The sequence below is a fragment of the Hyaena hyaena genome, unplaced genomic scaffold (genome assembly GCF_003009895.1).
Source record: "Hyaena hyaena isolate Hyena2069 unplaced genomic scaffold, ASM300989v1 scaffold_30, whole genome shotgun sequence".
NCBI classification, from domain to species: domain Eukaryota; kingdom Metazoa; phylum Chordata; class Mammalia; order Carnivora; family Hyaenidae; genus Hyaena; species Hyaena hyaena.
The window spans coordinates 2,989,766-3,011,324 of NW_024080662.1; the positions used below are offsets into that span (position 1 = coordinate 2,989,766).

The window sequence follows — 21,559 nt, forward strand, 5'->3', positions numbered from 1 at the left end:
GCCCTTCTGTGTCCTGCTCTCTGCAGGGGGAAATTGCAATATGGTCCTCTTGACAAACATCTATGGAGAAGCCGCCCAGTTAGAAGAGACGGTACGTAAAGATAGCCAAGGCGGCCTGGTTGGAATCCCTGCTCGTGGGTTCCAGGGCTGGGTAAGGCTGGCTCCGGGCTGGCTAAGCCAGCATACTGGGCCATAGACCTTGTCAAGAGGGAAGAGACCCAGGGGATGAATCCACTGAAATTGTTGTGGGGTCCAAATACCAAGTACCAAGGGGCAGAGGCTGTGTTGAGGAAAAGGCAAGGCAGGAAGCAGGCGCAGTGTGGGGTCTGTGTGAAGAGAGTTTTGCAGGGGCAAGAACCATGCTGCATGGGGTGTTGCTCCCGTGAATTGGGATCTAGGGCAACTGATTGCTTATTCTTCATAATTACATGTGTAAAAATCTTGGAAGCACCATAGGGTTCCAGGCTGTGGTTATAAGGCTGGTGCAAACTGACAGGCAGTAAGCATTTAGCATAGGGGGGTGGGGGAAGGGCAGCTCAGTAGAGGTGAGTTATACGGGGCCTTGGGCCTCAGGGTTTCTTGCCGTGGCCCTGAGTAATGGGAGAGGCCCAGATGAAGGAATCCTTCAGAGGAAAAGAGACTTTTCCTGAAAGTAGGGTGAGGAAGGTGGGCACCGAGCTGGCTGGGGTTAAAGAGTTGGTGGTACAGAAAGCAGAGATGTGGGTTGCCTGGGTGGCTCAATTCATTATGTGGCTGACTCGGTTTTGGCTCAGGATCAGGATCTCATGGTTTGTGGAATCGAGTCCTACATCGAGCTCTGTGCTAACAAAATGGAGCCTGGCTTGGGATTCTTTCTCTCCCCCTCTCTCTGCCCCTTTTGCACACTCTCTCTTTCTCTCTCTCCCCCAAAATAAATAAATATTTAAAAATAAATAAAGTAAAACAAAAAGAAAACCGAGATGCTCCTGGCAGAGGCAACGGTGGGCCTGAAGGTGTGGCCCATGCCAGGAACAGCTGGCCCTTGTGGGGAGGGCTCAGGAAGAAGAGCAGGGAGAAAAAACTGCAGAGGCTGCTTGGGCCCAGGCGGCCAGGCTGCCACTGTGGCTGTTCTGACAGTTGCTGGAGTGTCGTGGGGTTTGAGCAGGGAGGGCTGTGGCCAGAGTTGTGACTCAGGAAGATGAACCCAGCAGCGGGCCCCAAGGGGACCTGGGAGGGGACAAGCTTATAAGACCCAGAGGCAGTAATACGGGCTCTGATGGCTGAGGCAGTGATACAACTGAGCTCACAAACGGGGCGCCCCGGCTGGGGCTTCCCTTCTTCCTCTGAAGGGCCACTCATCGTAAACAAGACAGATTTGGAAAGTTCTCCATGGATGTTTTGTCAGGTGTGGAGGTTTTGGGCAAGCCTGGGTCATCTGGAGAATCCACTAAGGTGAAACAGGTCCTTTCCAGGCACACTGCAGGGCAAGATGCTCCTGCAGGGCCTCCCAGGCTATTGCTTAAGGGACCGTCCCTGCTTCCAGGGCGAGTGTCCTGGGCCTCGGGAGACCGGCGAGGGGGCTCTGGCTGACGTGCAAGCAGCATCCCCAGAGGATGGCCTCAGGAGCTACGTAGGATAACATAGCATCAGTGAACCCAAGAGGAGCTGTGTGAAAATTGGGCCTCCTGGCTGCCTTGTTGAGAAATGCCCTCCAAGATGGTGGAAGGCTCCTGTCTCTCCTCGTCCCCACCCCTGAGCTGGTCACCAATAGGAAACCACTCTGCTTATACCCGCTGTCCTTGGAGGTTTGTGAGCCCACGGAGCCTAGAGGGGCTGTGGAGAGGCCTCAGGGGCTTGGGACAAAGGCATCTTGGGGTGTTGAAGCTAATGATTCTCTTCTCCAAATGCTTTAAAACCTTAACACTGTTCCTGTCATGGGTCATATTGCTTTATTCAGGGCCACTGCATGTGCATGTGGGAGTAAACACTGCAAGGGGGACACTTGCTGCGCTTGGAGCAGCTGCATCCGAGCCCACCCCACACAGGAGCAGCTCCAACTGTAGTGACAGGGTCTCCTCCCGAGGGCTCCCTATGGCCAGGTCTATCCAGAGCACATTGCCCACCTCTTCACAAAGTCTCCCCGACTTTACAGAGAAGTTACAAAACCTGTCTGAGGTTGTGCGGTTGGTCAGCGGCAGAGTTCTTAACCACCAGAGCAGACTGCCTGAAGGGGGAGCCCTTTGGGGCCTTCTTTGCGCCACCTCTGGGTGACCCTCCTCCCTTTACCCCTCCGTTTCAGAGCCCTGAGTCAACCTGGCATGGCGTGAGGCTGGGATCTCGGGCCTGCCTTTTTCTACCACTGGCAGCTCCTCATTGCCAAGGAACAGCCCTCCACCTGTCCTGTAACATTGGTGCAGTGGGGCACAGTGCCGGGGCTGTTTCTCAAGTGCCTACTCATGCGGCCGCCTCATGAGCCTGCAGCCATAATTACCCCTGCCTGGCTGCCCCCTCAGAGGGACTCAAGTGGAACCCCCAAGGAAACCCTACACTTGATGTTGGAATATGCTTATATGCAGAAATTCGTCTTTCCCAGCAGACTCCTTTGGCCTGTTTTAAAAATATCTCTGTTCTCAAGCAATTGGCCAAAGACCTAGAGGTCTGTCTGATCTGTTTTTCAGCTGTCTTCACTGCGGTTCGCCAGCAGGATGAAGCTGGTCACCACTGAGCCTGCCATCAATGAAAAGTATGATGCTGAGGTACTCAGGGCTGGTGGGCAGGTGTCTCCCTTTGGAAGTGTGTGGGTCTGCTGCCTGGGTCACACAGCCTGGCTTCCCTTCCTGCCTCGATGAGATCCTGGGACAGGCCAGAGTCTTCCGAGCCCCTGGGGACCCCCACTTGGGAGCCGCCACACAGGTAAAAGGGCTAAGTCAGGTCACCACCCAGTTCATGTGTGAGGCTTCAGGGCCTCTGACTGCCCCAGGCTTCTACATGAGAGTTCCCTAGAGCTGCTTCAGAGTTCAGTCAGTGTGGACCATCTCTCAGGCTCCTCTGGTTATATCACTACAGAACCTCTTTCCCGCCAGCCTGTATGATCCCTTTCAGCAAGCACAGCCGACCAATCAGAAGGAACGCTCAGCATCACCACTAACCAGGGAAATGCAGGTTGAAACCTTAGTGGAATTTCACCCTTAGACTAGCAAAACTTAGCATGTTTCCAACAATGTAGAGTAATGGCAAGAATGCGCAGAGACGGGAGCTTTTGTCTGTTTCTGGCCAGAGCGTAACCGATAAAATTGCTTTCGAGAGTATCTTGGAAACTTCTTGTAAAGTAAAAACTCATTTACCTCATTTTCCTTTAGGATGCTTGTAGAATCATGGTTACCAGAGACAGGAGCATATACAGGCCCTGAGCTCAGGACAAGGCAGTTAAATCTTCCAGATTCCAAATCCTGAAGGAAAATAAGGATTTCCCTGTGGCTCTGTGTAACTAACCCATGATTTGGATGTTGAGGAGGGGGATGGGTTAGAGCAGTGGCTCTCAGACATGAGCTGGTCGCAAAACCCCAGACTAGCTTCTTTTTTTAATGTTCATTTGTTTTGAGAAAGAGAGAGAGAGAGAAAATGTGAGGGGGAGGGGCAGAGAGAGAATCCCAAGCAGGCTCCACACCATCAGAACAGAGCTCCCCACCCCGCCCCATGGGGCTTGATCTCAGGAACCATGAGATCATGACCTGAGCAGAAACCTGGAGCCTGCTGCTTAATGGCCTGAGCCACCCAGGAGCCCCACCCCCAACCCGGCAGGCTTCTTGAACAGCAGGTCACTGGACTCATTCAGAGTTCCTGATTCCACTGGCCCAAGGGTGAGGCCTAAGGATTCATGTTTCTAAGTTCCCGGATGTTGCTGCTGCTGCTGTGCCAGGACCACACTAGAGAACCACGGGAGTAATTAAGAGCCATGGCCCCCACACTGGGGGTTCAGCAGCCTGCTCTTTCCTTCCATCAGCTGTATAGCCTCAGCAAGATGCTTATTCTTTGTAAGGCCGCCATTTCTTCACTAGTAAATTGGATGAACAAAGTCCACTCCCAAAGAGAGGCTGCAAAGAACCAGATAACGGGGAGAAACTCTTGTCACGGTGTCATGGACGAGTGAATGCTCAGTAAATGTTAGCTAGTGGGCTGCTCACTCGTACAGGTCAGCGGTGTTCCCTCTCCGGGTGGACAGCCTGGAGACATTACCCACATACTGTGTGAAGAGCCTGCACTGCTCCACTAGGGAGCAGCTGGGCACGTGACCCTGACCGCTACCCTAGCCCACTTCACCGCAGAGGAGCTGAGGGAGGGAGGGAGTCAGGGCTCAAGCTGCCATCTGGGTAATCTCAAGTGGGATTGAAGTGGGCCAACTGGTAGCGTCTGTCATTTATGCCAAGTCTAAACACATGAGAAGCAAAGGCTGGGGGTTCCCTCTGGGATGTCAAGGGGGATGGACTTGGAGAGAGGTACACAGGGGCTGCATATTTGTCTGCAGTGTTTTATTTCTTTAGAAAGGGGGTGAGTCATCTGGGTGCCTTGGTCACTTAGGTGTCTGACTGGATCTCAGCTCAGGTCATGATCTCAGGGACTGTTCAAACCCTGCAATGGGCTCCACACTGGGCATGAAGCCTACTTAAAAAATAAAAATTTAAAAAAATTTAAAAAAAAGGGGCACCTGGGTGGCTCAGTTGGTTAAGCTTCCGGCTTTGGCTCAGGTCATGATCTCACAGTCCATAAGTTCAAGCCCTGCATCAGGCTCTGTGCTGACAGCTCAGGGCCTAGAGCCTGCTTTGGATCTGTGTCTCCCTCTCTCTGCCCCTCTCCCACTCGCGCTCTGTCTCTTTCTCTCTCTCTTAAAAATAAACATTAAAAAATGTTTTTAATAAAACATTTTTTTAATTAAAAAAAATAAAAGAAAAAGATATGGCAGCATGCTGTTAAAGTCAGATTTCGGGGTGCTCTTCAGTTTCGTGGCATTGTTTGCCATGCTTCTGTGCTAGGAGTTTTTATTTATTTTTGTTAATTTTCTTATGTTCTTTCATGTAATTTTTGCTCTGAAATCTGCACTGTTTTTGGTCCTGCCCAGCCACCTTTCCATGTTATGCAGTGTGAACATGTTTAGAATCTTTATGATAAGCATTTATGGGAGGCCTGGGTGGCTCAGTTGGTTAAGCATCCAACTCTTGATTTTGCCTCATGTCATGATCTCATGATTTCATGAATTACAGCCCCAAATTGGGCTCTGTGCTGACAGGGCAGAATCTGCTTGGGATTTTCTCTCTCTCCCTTTCTCTCTGTCCTTCCTTCATGCTCTGTCTCTTTTTCTCTCTTTCAAAATAAATAAGTAAACTTTAAAAAAAATGATAAATATTTATAAACATTAGTTCTTGAGAGAGATGTGGAAAATTGCTTGGGCTGCCACCTTTCATAGACCACAGCCAGTCTGCCTGTGTTCTTTCCAGGGCCATCTTCAGTATAGACACCTGTTTTCGTGACCATGGGGTAGCTTCCATGGAATTACCTCAGAGTTTTCCCCTATGAACTAGGAGGCTGGACCGATGACCTCCAGTGACCCTCGCACTCGGCAGTCTGTGATTCTGAGATGGTGTAAAGGTTGTGAGCCTTGGGCGTAAAGAGCCAGCAGTCAGACACTTGGTATTGTGCTCTGCTGAGAGATCGTACCTGCAGGCTGCAGTGGGCTCAACCAGGGAAGTTTCCCAAGCAGAGAGCCGCTCCTAGTCTGCTGTGCTACCTAAACAGAACACTCTGAATGATCCTCATTATGTTTATGATGGAAACCCCTGACCATCAGGGAACTTACCTGAGTCTGTGCTGTTTCCAAGGCATTAATTCCATTCAGAAAATGTCCCTGATCTTTAAAGGCGTTGGTCAGCTGCATGTTCCATCTGAGATACCAAAAAAAAAAAAAAAGAAAAGAAAAGAAAAGAAAAAGAAAAAAAAAGGAGTTGGTCACAAGGAGGTGCTGTCCGGCCCTGTGCTGTGGGGTCTGGTGCTCCAGCCTTGTGTTTCCAAGCAGCTTCTCTGCAGTCAGTACAGGAGGGTGAGCCTGGCAGGCATGAGAAGTAGCTCCTATGCTCTCAGGACGTGACATGGAGGCTGGTTAGGGGGGAAGCCAATGGTCCACTTCCTCACATCAGCTGATTGGCCCAGAGATGTAAGCCTGGCTTCCCGTGCCACACTGGACAGTCATCCAGCTGGAGGCCCTCAACAGCCTGACTTTCCCTACCCAGGGCATGATGTGTTTTCTAGAGTTGAGATCCCCCAGCAGAGAGGAGGGACTGGCCACCAAGCCTCTCCCACTGACCTCATAGGAAGTCTACCCAAAGGAGACCCTCTTGGGAATTCTCAGAGAGGCAGAGCCAGGATTTGGACCCCGGTTATGTGCTTTGAGTCTTAGGCTTTGTGCCCTGAATTGTGGCAGAGACACCAGGATGCCAGGGTTCTGTCACCTCTCCCTGCAGCTCTGGTCACCACTGTCAGGATCCAGTTGTCAGGAGCTCCCTCCAGTGGCCATTTTTTGACAACTGAAGAAAGCCCTGTTGTTCAGAGGTTTCAGCATAAAATCCTTTGTGCCTCTCATTTGAAAGACAGCAGGACAGTATCTATCAAATGTAAAATGAGTCAGCAATTCTGTTCCTAGAAATATATCATTTATCCATTCACCTAAAATCGATAGAGCACTTACCATGTGCCAGGCACTTTTTGAAGCACCTAGAGTGTGTTAATATACAAAAACCACAAATCTCTGTCCTCAAGGAGCTAACAGTCTACTGGGGGTGGGAGAGAGAGATATGATAAATGTAAGAAATTAGTGAGCCTGGCTGGCTCAGTCGGGAAAGCATGTAATTCTTAATCTCTGAGTTGTGAGTTTGAACCCCACATTGGGTGTAGAGATTACTTAAATAAATAAACTTAAGGGGCTCAGTCAGCCTGGGTGGCTCAGTCAGTTAAGCACCCGACTTCTGCTCAGGTCATGATCTCGCAGTTCTTGAGTTTGAGCCCTGTGTCAGGCTCTGGGCTGTCAGCACAGGCTGGAGCCTGGAGCCTGCTTCGGATTTTGTCTCCCTCTCTCTCTGCCCCTCCCCTGCTCACACTGTGTCTCTCAAAAATAAATAAATGTTAAAAATAAATAAATAAATAAATAAATAAACTTAAAAAAAAAAAGTGGATGAATCTGGAAGACATTATGTCAAGTGAAATAAGCCAGATACAGAAAGAAAAGTACTGCAAGATCTCACTTACATGTGGAACCTAAAAAATCAAATTCATAGAAGCAGAGAGTAGAGCAGTGGTTATCAAGAGTGGGGGCTGAGGAAAGGGGTCAAAAGACACAAATTTTCATTTATAGGACAGATAAGTTCTGGGGATCTAATGTACAATGGTGGCCATATTTAATAATATCGAATTGTAGGGGTACTTGGGTGGCTTAGTTGATTGAGCATCTGATTTCAGCTCAGGTCATAATCTCACGGTCTGTAAGTTCAAGCCCTATGTTGAGCTCTGTGCTGGCAGCTCAGAGCCTCGAGCCTACTTTGGATTCTATGTTTCCCTCTCTCTCTCCCTTCCCCCGCTCGAGCTCTGTCTCTCCCTCTCTCTCTCTGTCTCCCTCAAATAAACATTAAAGATTTTTTCAAAAAATAATACTGTATTGTATACTATATTAAAGAATGCTTTATTGCTCAAAAATGCTAAACATCATCTGAGCTTTGCTGAGAAAGTAGATCTCAGATGCTTTTAACCACACATAAAACGTGGTCACTAGGTGAGGAGATAGATATGATAGTTAACATGACTATAGTAATCATTTTACTATGTGTGTGTATATCACGTTGTACACCTCAAATATTCAGACATACCTTCAATGATATCGTGGGTTCGGTTCTAGACCACTATAATATAGTGAATATCACAATAAAGCAAGTCAAATGAATTTGTGGTTTCCCAGTGCCTATAAAAGTTACTTTTATGCTATACCATAGTCTGGAGAGGTAGAGGGGAAAAGAGAGGGAGAGAGAGAATCCTATGCAGACCCCAAACTGTTAGGATGGAGCCCGATGTGGGGCTCAATCTCACAAACTGTGATATTATGATGAAATCAAGCGTTGGATACTTAACCGACTGAGCCACCCAGGCACCTCTATACTGTAGTCTATTAAGTGTGCAATAGCATTATGTCTAAGAAAACAATGTACCGACCTTAATTGCAAAATACTTTATTGCTGGGGCACCTGGGTGGCTCAGTCAGTTAAGTGTCTGACACTTGATCTCATCTTAGGTCTTGATCTAAGGGTGGGGAGTTCAAACCCCACAGTGGGCTCCACGCTGGGCATGGAGCCTACTTAACCCCAAGTCTGAGCTTTCAGTGACTCATCATCACTGATCACAGATCATATAACAAATAAAATAATAATGAAAATTTTGAAATACTGCAAGGATTACCAAAATGTGACACCGAGACAGGAAGTGAGCAAATGTTGTGGGAAAATGGTGCCGATAGACTTGCCTGATTGAGGGTTGTCACAAACCTTCAATTTATAAAAAACAGTATCTGAGAAGCTCAACAAAGCAAAGAACAATGAAATGAGGTATGTCTGCCTACAATTTTTCTTTTAAAAAAATTTAAAAGGCCACCTGGGTGGCATCTGACTCTCAATTTCAGCTCAGGTTATAACCTCACGGTTTGTGAGTTTGAGCCCCACATTGGGCCCTGCACTGACAGCGTGGAGCCTGCTTGGGATTCTCTCTCTTCCTCTCTCTCTCCCCCTGCCTCTCCCTCTGTCACTCTCAAAATAAATAAAGAAACTTAAAAAGAAACTTAAAAAATAAAAGAAATAGGTAAGTTCTAGTGCTCCACCATCCAGTACAATAGCTGCTACTCGCTTGGGTTATCTAAATTAGTTACGTAAAATTAAAAGTTCACTTCCTTGGTCACCTTAGTGACATTTCTAGGGTTCAGTAGCTACATGTAACTCAGGGCACAGATATAGAACATTACAGGAAGTTCTGTTAAACAGCACTGCTCTAGGGTGTGTTGGTGATAGGTGCTATAAAAAAATCAGAGCAAGATTTGAAAAAAGAGTGGTGTGGGAGTGGGGAGTGTGTAAAACTGCAGTTTTACATACAGTGATTGAAGTGTGCCTAATTTAGAAGCTTTTGAACAAAGACTTGAAGGAGGTGCGGGGGTGCGCCAGGGCAATACCTGGGGAAGAGAGTCCTGGGCAGAGGGGACAGGCAGTGCAGAGGCGGGAGTGTGCCAGTTTGGTAGGAGTGGAATGAGCTTTGGGAGAACAGTAGGGAAGAATTTACGGGGGCAGATCACAAAGAGCCTGTGTTATCCTACAGAAACCTATAAAGACACAAAGATATAAGTACAAAAATGTTGTGTAGCCTTATTTAAAATGGCAAAAAATTTGGAGGTGACATACATGATTATCAGCAGGGGATGTGATATGTTTGTGCAGTGGTTGGGAAGGATGAGGGTAAAAGGTAAGGCTGTGCATGGAGAGCCTCCTGGAGGCAGTGGGCTGCACTGAGAAGGCCTTCACCCTGGTAGACTGGAAATATCCCGAAGCTCCTGGAAGTTGGGGTGTGAGGTGTCTGTGCTCACTCAGTTCTTTTTTTTTTTTTTTAATATTTTTATTTATTTCTAGGAGAGAGAGAGAGAGAGAGAGACAGCGTGAGCAGGGGAGGGTCAGAGAGAGAAGGAGTCACAGACTCTGAAACAGGCTCCAGGCTCTGAGCTGGCAGTCAGCACAGAGCCCGACGCGGGGCTCGAACCCACGAACCACGAGATCATGACCTAAGCGAAAGTCGGACGCTTAACCGACTAAGCCACCCAGGCGCCCCTGTGCTCACTCAGTTCTATCTCCTCTGCCTGCTGAAAGAAGCAGTGAGGCCCCTAAAGACCGTAAACTCACCCCAGTTGGGGAAGAGTCACTGGTGGGGAGGGAATTGTCCAGATGCTGAGATCACACTCCATGCATTACCAGGAGGGGCTGGGATGTCCAAGCACAGGCTGGGGAATTGTGGGCTTGGTGTGGAAGAGGCCAGGTGGCCTCTCTGACTGTCCTCCTGCCCTGCCCCAAACTGTGTTTCCCTGGCAGCGAATGGTCAAGAACCTGGAGAAGGAGCTGGCACTGCTCAAGCAGGAGCTGGCCATCCACGACAGCCTGGTAAGGGGCTAGAGGCAGGGGGCTGGGTGAGGTGCTAGCCGGAGTGCCCGAGGGACTGGGGTCACAGTACTAACTGGGCAGAGGGACTGGGTGGACAGGGGCCAGATCTGTAGGAGGCCGAGTAGGCAGGGAGACTTTGGGGTCAGAGGAGCTGGGGAGCCAGGGATGCCTGGTGTGCAGGGAAACCGGAAGAGCAGAAGGGTGTGGGCAGGAGTGTCAGATATCAGGGAGCAGAGGCAGACAGTTGCCAGGAGGATGAGAGGCAGGGGGCCAAGTGCCAGGTAGGTAGGGCAGGGGTAGACAGCATGACGGTCAAGGTCAGAGGAGGTAGGGCATACTGGGCAGTGGGGGAGGGGCAGCAGCAGAGAGTCTTGAGGGCAGAGGGTGGGGACAGGAGATCTCTGGTGGTTTGCCTGGGCCTGCTCACAGTCCAGGGGGGTCTCCAGACAGAGGCAGCCACCTCCCTCCCATGGCTGTCATCCTAGTGTCTGCTGAGACTCAGCCAGCAGAGCCCCTTGCTTGGAGTGGCAAGCGCATAACAGGCGGCTCTCCTTCCCTCCAAGACCCAGTTGTCCCTCTGTGACCCGAGCACCTGGCCAGGACCTGATGGTGAAGGGAATGGAGCTGGCTTAGGTGGCCAGGGCCTGTGCCCAACCTCTCCACCTTGATTCTCAGAATGACCCCTCCTGCCCCTGTTGGGCTCAGGTGTTTGGAGCTTGTTGACATGTTCTTCATCCTCCTCCAAGGCCAACCGCACCCTTGTGAACTACGATCCCATGGATGAAATCCAGATTGCTGAGATCAACTCCCAGGTGCGGAGGTACCTAGAGGGGACGCTGGACGAGATCGATGTAAGGAGCATCTCCTTGGGACCACCATGCCCGGTGGCCTGGGCCTCCATATCCTGGGCATACCCCCACATGTGCTGTGCTGGCCTTAGAACCTCACACTGAGTAGGTGCAGTGGGTGTTGGGTGGGTGGTGTTGGACCCCTGGCCTTGGGCCCCGCAGCCCACCAAGGCCTCAGCATCCATATTTAGGGTGACAAGGATGGGTGTGCTGCACAGAGAGGCCAACGGCCCTGACCAGCCCTGACCACACAGGGGGTGGCCCATCACTCACAAGTGCAGGCCCTGGAGCCAGGGAGCCCTGAATCATGTCTCAGCTCAGCTGTCTCTTTGCTGAGTGACAGCCACAAAATGCTCAACCTTGAGAACTTGGTGGCCACACTTGTACAGTGAGGAGGAAACCAAGCTGGAATTAACTGAGCTGCAGGAGCTCAGGTGCTTGGCTGTGCCAGGTGGTGCGAGGCTGTTCAAGGGTGACAGCCATGCTGGTTTACAAGGCAGACACCCAGCGCCTGTGTTGGAGTGGGCCGAGGAGGAAGAGATGGCAGCCACGTGAGGAAGGTCCCTCAGGAGGAAGGACACATTCTGTTTTCACAGTGCAGGCCAGCAGACCCCTCATTAGGGAGCTACATGGCAGACACCCCCACCCCTAGCCCGTCACTGCAGCAGCTATAACTGGCAGGCCTCGGATAATGGAGGAGCAGGCTCTTCGGGCCTTGTGGGAGGCTTAGTCCCAGACTGACCCTCAGGGCTAATGCTAGGGCCGAGAGGGAAGCCGAACCTTCCCCCAGCCACAGGTGTATACATGTCTGTAACCACACACAAAGTTCACAATGGAACTTTTTAGAAAGTGGGGAGAGCTGAGTTCAATACATTTTATTAAAATGCTTTTCTTAGTATTTCCAAGTACTAGAGGCATTCTAATTTTACAGAGATCTTCACTTGGCAAGGTTCATTTTTATAGTCTCAATAAATACTTAGCTTGAAAACTGAACCAATCGTGTCTCTGTTCTTGAGGAGAACTGATATTCTATTCTCAAGACAGAGGATCAAAGGGTTACTCAAGGAGTCCCAGTTTCTCTGCGAACAGACACACCCTGTGCTGTGCTGTTAAATGTGCAATCTCTGTCTTGCTCTCTTCCCTCCAGATAATCAACCTCAGACAGATCCAAGAAGTGTTCAACCAGTTCCGGGTGGTTCTGAGGTAAGGCTGCCATTTTCATTCCCCTCCCCACCATGGGTGCGGTCTGTAAGCGCACTGCCTTGTCTCGTGGGTGAAGAGCCAGATCAGAGTCCTTGAGGGTGTACCCAGCCCCCTGAGCTCTCAAATCCTCCAGCCCTTACCTTCCCCTGGGGGAAGCGGGGAAGACAGCCCTCCATTCAAGGACAACTCAGAGCAGAAGTAGTCCCTGGTAGCTGTTTCTTGAGTTCATTAACTCAACAGAAGGTCCTTATGGAGTGCCAGCTCTGAGCATGGCCAGAGCAGGGCATCATGAATACTCCCTGCTCCCCACCCCCACCTCAGGAGGCATTTGTGGTTTATATGGGTGCAGGCATAACTGTAGACTGAGCAGCTCATGCTGGGTGGATCACAGAAGTGGGTCACATGATTCCAAAGGGCACTTTTTAAATGTTTATTTATTTTTGAGGGAGGAGGAGAGAGGGAGAGACAGAGCTTGAGTGGAGGAGGGGCAGCAAGAGAGAAAGACACAGAATCCGAAGCAGCCCCAGGCTCTGAGTGGTCAGCACAGAGCCTGATGCGAAGTTTGAACTCACGGTGGTGAGATCATGACCTGAGTTGAAGTCAAATGCTTAACCAATTGAGTCACTCAGGTACCCACAAAAGGGCCTTTTAAAGATAGCACCTAGGCAGGAAAGCATGGTCCTGAGGCAGGCTTACAGTCCTTGTTAAAGTTATCTTGGAGCAGAAGTGCCTGGCACACAAGGGTGGCCATTGCAGATTTGGGAGGCTGGACAATAGGTGTGTGCACTGAGAAATCAGGGTGTGGCATGAACTTGTTTTGTCTGGTCTGGTTCATGGGGAGGGTGTGGGGGCCACACCCACACGCGCTCTCCTCCAGTACTTGGTTCTCGCTCCAAGGGTTCAGCATGGCCCCAGGTACCAGCTGTTCTCTCATTGTCTCTCAAGCCAACAGGAACAGGAAGTAGAATCTGCTTTGCGCAGGAAGTATACCCTCATAGACAAGAATGACTTTGCAGCCATTTCTGCGGTCCAGAAGGTATGCATGGTTGCTTCTTGTTGACAGCACTCATATCACATTTTTCCATCCACAGACGTTTCCAGAAGCAGCAAGCAAGTGTTCCACATTAAAGCAGATTTAGGGTTGCAACAGGTAAAGGTAACACCAGGATGAGTGTGACCCATGTAAGAGTCTACCGTATAGGAATTCAAGGTGATTTCCAAAATTAGAGACATGACCATAGACAAGACCAATTCCTGGAGTCATGTTGGCAACAGGACTCGAGATCCTCAGGGTATGGCGTGAGACACCAGACCACTGCGTGGCACTGATGTGGAAATGTGGAAATTTGGTAGAGGGTCAGAGATAGTGCTGTTGGAGGCAGCCTGAAGTCAGCGGCACTGGCGACAGCCATCTTGGTTTGTGGGGTCAACATGCCCACCTGAGCACTTATGCAGTGCTTGGGTCCCCCACACTTCAGAACCCTTCATCTAACTCCTGGCCCTGTGGCTGGCCTCTTCCAGGCAGGGATTGTGGATGTTGAAGGACACCTAGTAGGTGAGCCTGATGGACAAGGCTTTGGACTCGGGGTCACCCCTTTCTCTGCCAAACCTGGGAAGAAATCCAAGTCCAAGAAGACATTCAGAGAGCAGCTCAGGTGAGTAACCTCCCTGCTCCTCTACCTGCTCAGCACCTGGCCCTCCTTGTCTGGTGAAAGAAGAGAGTAGCTCAGCTAGTGCCTTAGCTACTGGGTGGTCACAGTTGCTCGCATTACTGCCAATACTAGCAATATCTGTGGGACTCAGGTTGGGCTGGTTACCTCTTATCCACACGGCAACCCCACAAGGTGGGCATTAGTGTCTCTATTTTACTGATGTGGAAACCAAGGCCCAGAGAGGGGAAGGAAGTCATGTCTGAGGCCACAACACTGATGAGTGGTAGAGTAGAAGAGAGAGGCCAGGCTAGCACTCCCCACTCTGGTACTTCATGCGGAAACCACCTGTGACCCAGCTGCCTGGTGCTCATGTCACCTAAAGACTGCAGTTCACCTTCAGGCAAGGGTCATTTGTGTATGCAAGTCTTGCTTAATGAGACACTCTCCCTGGAAGGTGCTGGTAGCAGTGGACAAAGAGCATGGACTCTAGGAGGCGCCTTTCACCCAAGGGGTGAGGCACGACAGCCTCTCTGTGCTTCCATTTCCTGGTCCCTAAGTTGGGAATTATAATAGTAGCATCAAAGTCTTGGCAGCTGTTGTGAAGATAAGTGGGTGAATGCAGTCCCTGTACCTAGAAAGTATGCAATGGGATGTGTTGTCTCTGTTACTATCACTTGGTAAAGGACACAGCCCAAAGCTGATTTAGAAAACCATCCCATGCAGGACAAGAGTCGGGTAGTGGGGTTGTCGAGGCCCCTAGCATCCTCCTGATGGTTCAGGCCGCTCAGATGTGCCTCTCTGGGAAGGAGGACCCTGGGCACCATCACTTGGAGAGGGAGGGCAGCTACCTTTCTGAGAGCTGGTGTGGGCACTCATGTAGGTGGGAGAATGCAGATCATGGACTGGTCAAGGCATCGGGGCAGACATGTCTTGTTTTACCTTTGGTCCACAGACAGACCTAACCTGAGTGGGGGCTCTGCCACTCCTTCCCAGGGATGCCTGTGTGATGGATGAGTGTCTCAGTGGCCAGGATGCTCTCAGGAGCCTGTGGCCCACCCCCACAGGTCCACCTGCTTTCAGACCTGGAGACTGCCATTTTCGCAGGTGTCTCCTGCCAAGGCTGCTGAAGAGGGGGAGAAGAATTCTCTCTTCTTCCTACTCATAGGGTCTTATTCTTTGCCTTTGGGCCCATGTGTATGATCTAAATAGGACTGAGTGGGATGGGGCTTCTGATTTATGAGGTTTTGGAAAGGTCACTCCACTCAGCACCAGAGATACCTTACTGCCCATGACTGAGCCCTGGGGTCTCCCTGCCTTCTCTTTCCAGCTCCTTAGCAAGAAAGGAAGGTGCCAGCAGCCCTGTGAGTGGCAAAGAGTTGGATGTCTCTATGTCCAAGACCCAGATGACCCCATCCTCCAAGGAGGGGGATGTCAAAGACATGATTATGCGGGAGCGGGAGACCTCCAGCATTGAGCCCCTTCCTTCGGATTCCCCAAAAGAGGAATTACGCCCACCCAGGTAACTCTCTAATGCTAGTTCCGGCTCCAGATCTTTCAAAACCAGAGGGTGATCCTCAACATGTCAATAGTGCCTGCAGATACATGAGATAAAATAAGGGATAATAGGCAAAGACTAGGAGCACACTCCAAAAAGAAGTAACATGATGGCTTATACTCATGCAAAATGGTCCTCCCACCTCAGGACTCCTCCAAGATACGCAGTTACACATGGAATCATTTTAGACCCTTCAAATAGCAATTATTTAAATAATTAAAAAATTTTAGGGGCAGCTGGGTGGCTCAGTCAGTTGAGCATCCGACTTCAGCTCTAGTCATGATCTCATGGTTCGTGAGTTTGAGCCCCACATCAGGCTCTCTGCTATCACCACAGAGCCCGCTTTGGATGCGCTGTCCCCCTTGCTCTCTACCCCCTCCCCTGCTTGTGCTTTGACTCTCTCTCTCAAAATAACTAAACATTAAAAAAAATTTTTAAATAACTAATGCATTCAAAAGGCACCTGGGTGGCTCAGTCAGTATCTGACTCATGATCTCAACTCAGGTATTGATCTCAGGGTCATGGGTTCAAGCCCTACATTGGGCTCTGTGCTGGGTTGGAAGCCTACTTAAAGAAAAAGAAAGAAAAAAAAAGAAAAAAGTCACCAAATTCTCAAGGTATGAGACCCCTTCCTCTGGCTACCTAGTTTCTCTCCCTGGTGAGTTAGTAATTGAGTGTTCAGTAATCCGTCCTGAGGAAATAATTAGAGATGTGCACAAAGATTTATGCAAACAGATGTTCACTGCCTCATTAATTTAAAAAGCAAAAAAGTCTTTTTGTGAAATATCTAGAGTAGCTAACGTTATGGCAAAGGCACTAAATGAATTATTATCTCTCTGCCCTTGGGATGTACAAGGATGTGCATGAAGAATTTTTTCCTCAGCAGGTGAACAATTCCAAGCACTCAGAGAAGTTGCAAGTACTGGATAGTGAATACTTTCTTGATTCTACGTTTAACATGTTACTATACCTATTTCATCACATGTCCATCTTTCTCTCCATCCCTCTTATTTAAAATTTAAAAAAAAATATTTATTCATTTTTGAGAGTGAGAGAGACAGAGAGTGAGCAGGGAAGAAACAGAGAGAGAGGGAGACACAGAATCTGAGGCAGGCTCCAGGCTCTGATCTGTCAGCACAGAGCTTGACGCGAGGCTTGAACTCATGGACCGCAAGATCATGACCTGAGCTGAAGTCAGACCTTTAACCAACGGAGACACCCAGGCACCCCAAAGCCTCATTTTTTGGATGTATTTCATAGGAAGTTGTGGACAATCCACTTCTCCCTGCCCTAGCACTTCAATAACAACTCGTTTACCAGAGTTCTCAGGGTTCCTCATAACACGAAAGAATGTTTCTGTGAATAAAGATGTGAAATCACATCTACTGTGTGACTTCAAACATTAAAAACTTTATTTATTTATTTTTATTTTAGAGAGAGAGGGAGAGCGTGTGTGTGAGCAGGGGAGAGGAGCAGAGGGTGAGAGAGAATCCCAAGCAGCCTCCACGCTCAGCATGGAGCCCAACACAGGGCTCGATCCCATGACCTTAGGATCATGACCTGAGCTGAAATCAAGAGTCAGATGCTCAACCGACCGAGCCACCCAAGTGCCCCTCAAACATTAAAACATTTATCAAAGAGATTCCCTGAAGTAGACATACCAAAGTATAATTGCTAATACATAGTGAGTGGTTTTTTGCTTTGTTTTCTGGTTTTTACACTTTTCCTTGCTGTCCTCACTTTCTGCAGTGGTCCTGTGCCCTTGCTTGCTGAAGTGAGACAGACACGGGTGAGCGGTTCCTGCACAGGGTAGCTCCCGTGCAGGATAGGTGGTGTCTGGGAGTTCGGGCCTTCTGCCCATGGAAGCCCCAGGGAAGAGAGGCCAAATGCTTCTAGGCTCTAAGACTGCCACCCCACCTTCCCCTTGCCCTCCCCCTCTGTCTTCAGGCCCAGTACCCCACCCCCCAAACCTGTGGCCTTTGAGGACTTTAAGAACGAGCGAGGCAGTGAGATCAACCGCATCTTCAAAGAGAACAAATCCATCTTGAACGAGCGGAGGAAAAGGGCCAGCGAGACTACACAGCGTATCAATGCCATCAAGCGGGAGATGGACGTGACCAAGGAGGCACTAAATTTTCAGAAGTCACTCCGGGAGAAGCAAGGTAAATATGGTGGGAAGATGGTGGGGGGCTGTGGGAGCTGAGTATCCTAGGCACTAAATGAGGCAGCCCTGGGTACTGGAGGACTCAGATGGGAGTGGGGCCGCAGGGCATGTTGGGGTACAGTCTTCACCCCTGAGTCATCACGTGGCTCTGGTCAGCCCTGGGGAGCCACGGGGTCCTTCCCTGTCAGTCAGCTTCTGCCTGTGGGTCCCCCATTATTTTGTTATCTCAGACCTAGGTTCTGGGCCTTCTACATGGTATATGCTGCTCCCAGTGGAGAAGCAGCCTTGGTCTTATAGAGGCCTCCCAGGGAGATGGGCAGCTGTCATCCCCCACAAGGTCCCTAGGTGTATTCTCCTCACCACCCAGGGTAGTCTGATTGGCATGAGGGTGCTGGTCAAGACACAAGAAACTGAAGAGGGAAAGAGAATATGGATACCAGAGGATCTGGGGGTTCATTGTCACTAAGACCATTCCTCATGCCAAATCCTTAACACCCAATGCTGACCTGGCAAAGTCTTGTCTCCTAAGGCAGGTGGTGTGGGGGACCCTCAGGCTCAGAGAGCAGGGACCTCAGTGTGGGGAGGGTGCTCACCTGGTTACCCTGACCTGGTGCCCTTGTCCCAAAGGCAGACACTGACCACACCTGCACCGTAGGCCAGGGACCCTCAAGCTTGAGTGTGCAGAGATCTCCTCTGGGAGGGCTGGTCACCCCCAGATTCCCAGGCCCCGGCTGCTGGGTCTAACTCTGGAGATCTGGAGCAAGGCTCAGAACCTGCATTTTAATGAGTAACTATCCTGGGTCTGAGGCCAGAAGTTCAGAGACCATGTTCTTGTTCACAATCCTGGCTTGGCCCCATTGTGCTTCTCTCAGCAGGGTACACCCAGAGGTTGCTGGGCTTTCTCTTGCTAAATCATAACCCTTCTCCAGGCGGTCGGATCAGTGGGGACATCTCCAGGGGTCATTTGTTTTATTTCTGCAGGCTAGGTGGATCATGTCACAGTGAGATGTGCACTTTACTCATTTACTTCTCAAAGGGCACCTACAAATTCTTGAGGCCACTCTGCTCATACCGCACAGACCAACTGTGACACATTATTCCAGAAGGCAAAGCCTACAAGGGGACAGGGGAGGGCTGGTGATGGTAGCTCTAGACATGCCCCCACTCAGAAGCCCCAGGCACCCCCAGGACCAAGTACGCCTTTGTCCCTTCTGCCCACATCTTCTTTGAATATGTAATTTCTTATTACATATTTACATATCTTAAATAATATATACTCATGCTGTGCTGACATATCATCTATGCCTAAATATACCTGAAAACAAATATTTTTAAAATATTTTTTTTTATAGTTTATTTATTTTTGAGACAGAGAGAGACAGAGGATGAGTGGGGGAGAGCCAGAGAGAGAGGGAGACACAGAATCTGAAGCAGGCTCCAGCCTCTGAGCGTCAGCACAGAGCCCGATGCAGGGCTCGAACCCACGAACTGCGAGATCATGACCTGAGCTGAAGTCGGACACTTAACCGACTGAGCCACCCAGGCGCCCCTGAAAACAAATATTTTTAAAGGATGAGATGAAGAATACATAAACAGTATTTTAAAATATTTTAAATTAGGAGTGCCTGGGTGGCTCAGTTGGTTAGGCATCTGACTCTTGATTTCAACTCAGGTTGAAATCTCACAGCCGTGAGATTGAGCCCTGAGTTGGGCTCTGCGCTAGGCATGGAGCCTGCTTTAGGATTTCTCTGTCCCTCCCCCACTCATGCACGTGCCCTCTCTCCCAAAATAAATAAATTATTTTATTTTATAATAATTATTATTATTCAATTGATTAAAAAAGTAGTAAAATAAAATACTTAAAATTTTATTTATTAGGGACAGCTGGATGGCTCAATTGGTTTAAGCATCCACCTGTTGATTTTGGCTCAGGTCATGATCTCATGGTTCATGGGTTTGAGCCCCACACCAGGCTCTGCACTGATGGCACAGAGTCTGTTTAGGATTTTCTCTCTCCCACTCTCTGCTCCCCCTCATGGTCTTGAACTCACTCTCTCCCTCTCTCAAAACAAAAAAATAAACTTTAGTAAATAAACAAATAAACAAACAAATAAATAAAGTTTTATCTATCAGTACCAAAGAAAACTTTTTTGCTTTTACCCCCCCCCAACATCAGTGGTTCCCATTGGTTGTTAAAATACCAAATAAAATACTTTTATCTTGAAGAAATAGATCAAGTAAATTCATTTTTGATTCATTTTGATTGATAGCTACTTATTGGCCCAGAAAGTTCAGCAAATTTGGCATGTTGATTAGTATTTTGTGAAAGAAAAATGAAAAGTCATTTTAATTTAAAAAAAATTTTTTTTTAATTTATTTCTAGGAGAGAGAGAGACAGCGTGAGCAGGGGAGGGTCAGAGAGAGAGGGAGATACAGACTCTGAAATAGGCTCCAGGCTCTGAACTGGCAGTCAGCACAGAGCCCGACGGGGGGCTAGAACCCACAAACCGCGAGATCATGACCTAAGCGAAAGTCGGACGCTTAACCGACTAAGCCACCCAGGCGCCCCAAAAAGTCATTTTAATTTTTAAAAAATGTTTATTTATTTTGAGAGACAGAGCATGCTCGAGCAAGGGAGGGGCAGAGAGAGAGGGAGAGAGAGAATTCCAAGCAGGCTCCGTGCTGTCAGTGCAGAGCCTGACACAGGGCTCAGTCCCGTGAACCGTGAGATCATGAGCTGTGCCAAAATCAAATCGGATGCTTAATTGACTGAGCCATCCAGGTGCCCCTGAAAAATCATTTTAGGTTGAAGTTTTTTGCTTAGACATAATCAGAGATAACCCCTTCCCCCACAGTGGGACACAGGGTGCTCACAGTCCCTCCCCATGTCAACAGAATATTATACAGTATTACTCTAAAGGATTTGTGTCTGTCACAGTGACCACACTGGGGACTGCCCACAGTACACACACCAGGTCACTCCACACTGTACCCCCTCACACTCCAGACTCCTTGAACTGGTCCCAATTCAAGGTCCCAGTTGGCTCTCCATATACGGTGTCTGTGACAGTGTCTTAACTTTTCCCCAGCAAACATCAGTGGAAGGGACCTGGAAACTGCCTTGCACACCCCCACCACACACCTCAGTCACATGCAGGACTCCCTCTTCAGGGGTCCTGGGGGTAGAAGCCCCACACTCCCTGCTAGGGTTGACATGACGCCTATGTTGAGCTTTCAAGGTGCTGTGGGCAGTGGCCGGCTGAGTGCGTGGCTCCGCAGACCGTGTCATGTTATCTTAACTCAGCGACCCTCATCAAACTGATAGACCTTCAAAGGCCATGCAGAAACAATGAGTGGAACTGATAAATAGCACAACTGACCCCATCCTCCTGAAGCCTCTGACAGCCACTCGACATGATACAGATTTACAGCCACTGTAATTAATAAGGAACCTTGTCCAAGTGCCTTGCGTACTAGCCAGTGCTGGCAGTTCATGTACATAATTTACAAAAAAGGAAAACATTCATTTACTCAAGGTGCTTACTGAATTATCTTTGGCCACTGAGGTTTAAGATCAACATTAAGGGTAAAGTATGGGCCATCTCTACCCTCTCCTCTACCCACCCCTCCTATTCTTTTTTTTTATGTTTATTATTATTTTTAAGTTTTATTTATTTATGAGAAAGAGAGAGAGAGAAAGAAAGAAAGAATGAGCATGAGTGTGGGAGGGGCAGAGAGAGAGGAAGACACAGAATCTCAAGCATGCTCCAGGCTCCAAGTTGTCAGCAGAGCCCAATGTGGGGCTCGAACTCACAAGCTGTAAGATCATGACCTGAGCCAAAGTCGGATACTTAACTGACTGAACCACCCTGGGACCCCTTAATGTTTATTTTGAGAGAGAGAGAGAGAGAGAGTGGGGGTGGGCAGAGAGAGGG

General features: G+C 49.1%; 1 protein-coding gene across 6 annotated transcripts in view; it reads left to right on the forward strand.

Moving 5' to 3' along the window:
* KIF9 (kinesin family member 9) overlaps window positions 1-21,559 on the forward strand; it is a 53,120-nt gene that overhangs the window by 18,822 nt on the left and 12,739 nt on the right. For 5 of the 6 annotated variants that reach the window (XM_039228246.1, XM_039228245.1, XM_039228250.1 and 2 more), the window contains 9 exons: window positions 27-91; window positions 2,658-2,735; window positions 10,134-10,202; window positions 10,949-11,053; window positions 12,198-12,253; window positions 13,199-13,289; window positions 13,775-13,908; window positions 15,233-15,424; window positions 17,408-17,622. In XM_039228246.1, coding sequence (XP_039084177.1) covers window positions 27-91; window positions 2,658-2,735; window positions 10,134-10,202; window positions 10,949-11,053; window positions 12,198-12,253; window positions 13,199-13,289; window positions 13,775-13,908; window positions 15,233-15,424; window positions 17,408-17,622 — 1,005 coding nt within the window. The remainder of the gene's footprint in view (window positions 1-26; window positions 92-2,657; window positions 2,736-10,133; window positions 10,203-10,948; window positions 11,054-12,197; window positions 12,254-13,198; window positions 13,290-13,774; window positions 13,909-15,232; window positions 15,425-17,407; window positions 17,623-21,559) is intronic. The other variant, XM_039228248.1, reaches the window with a different exon arrangement.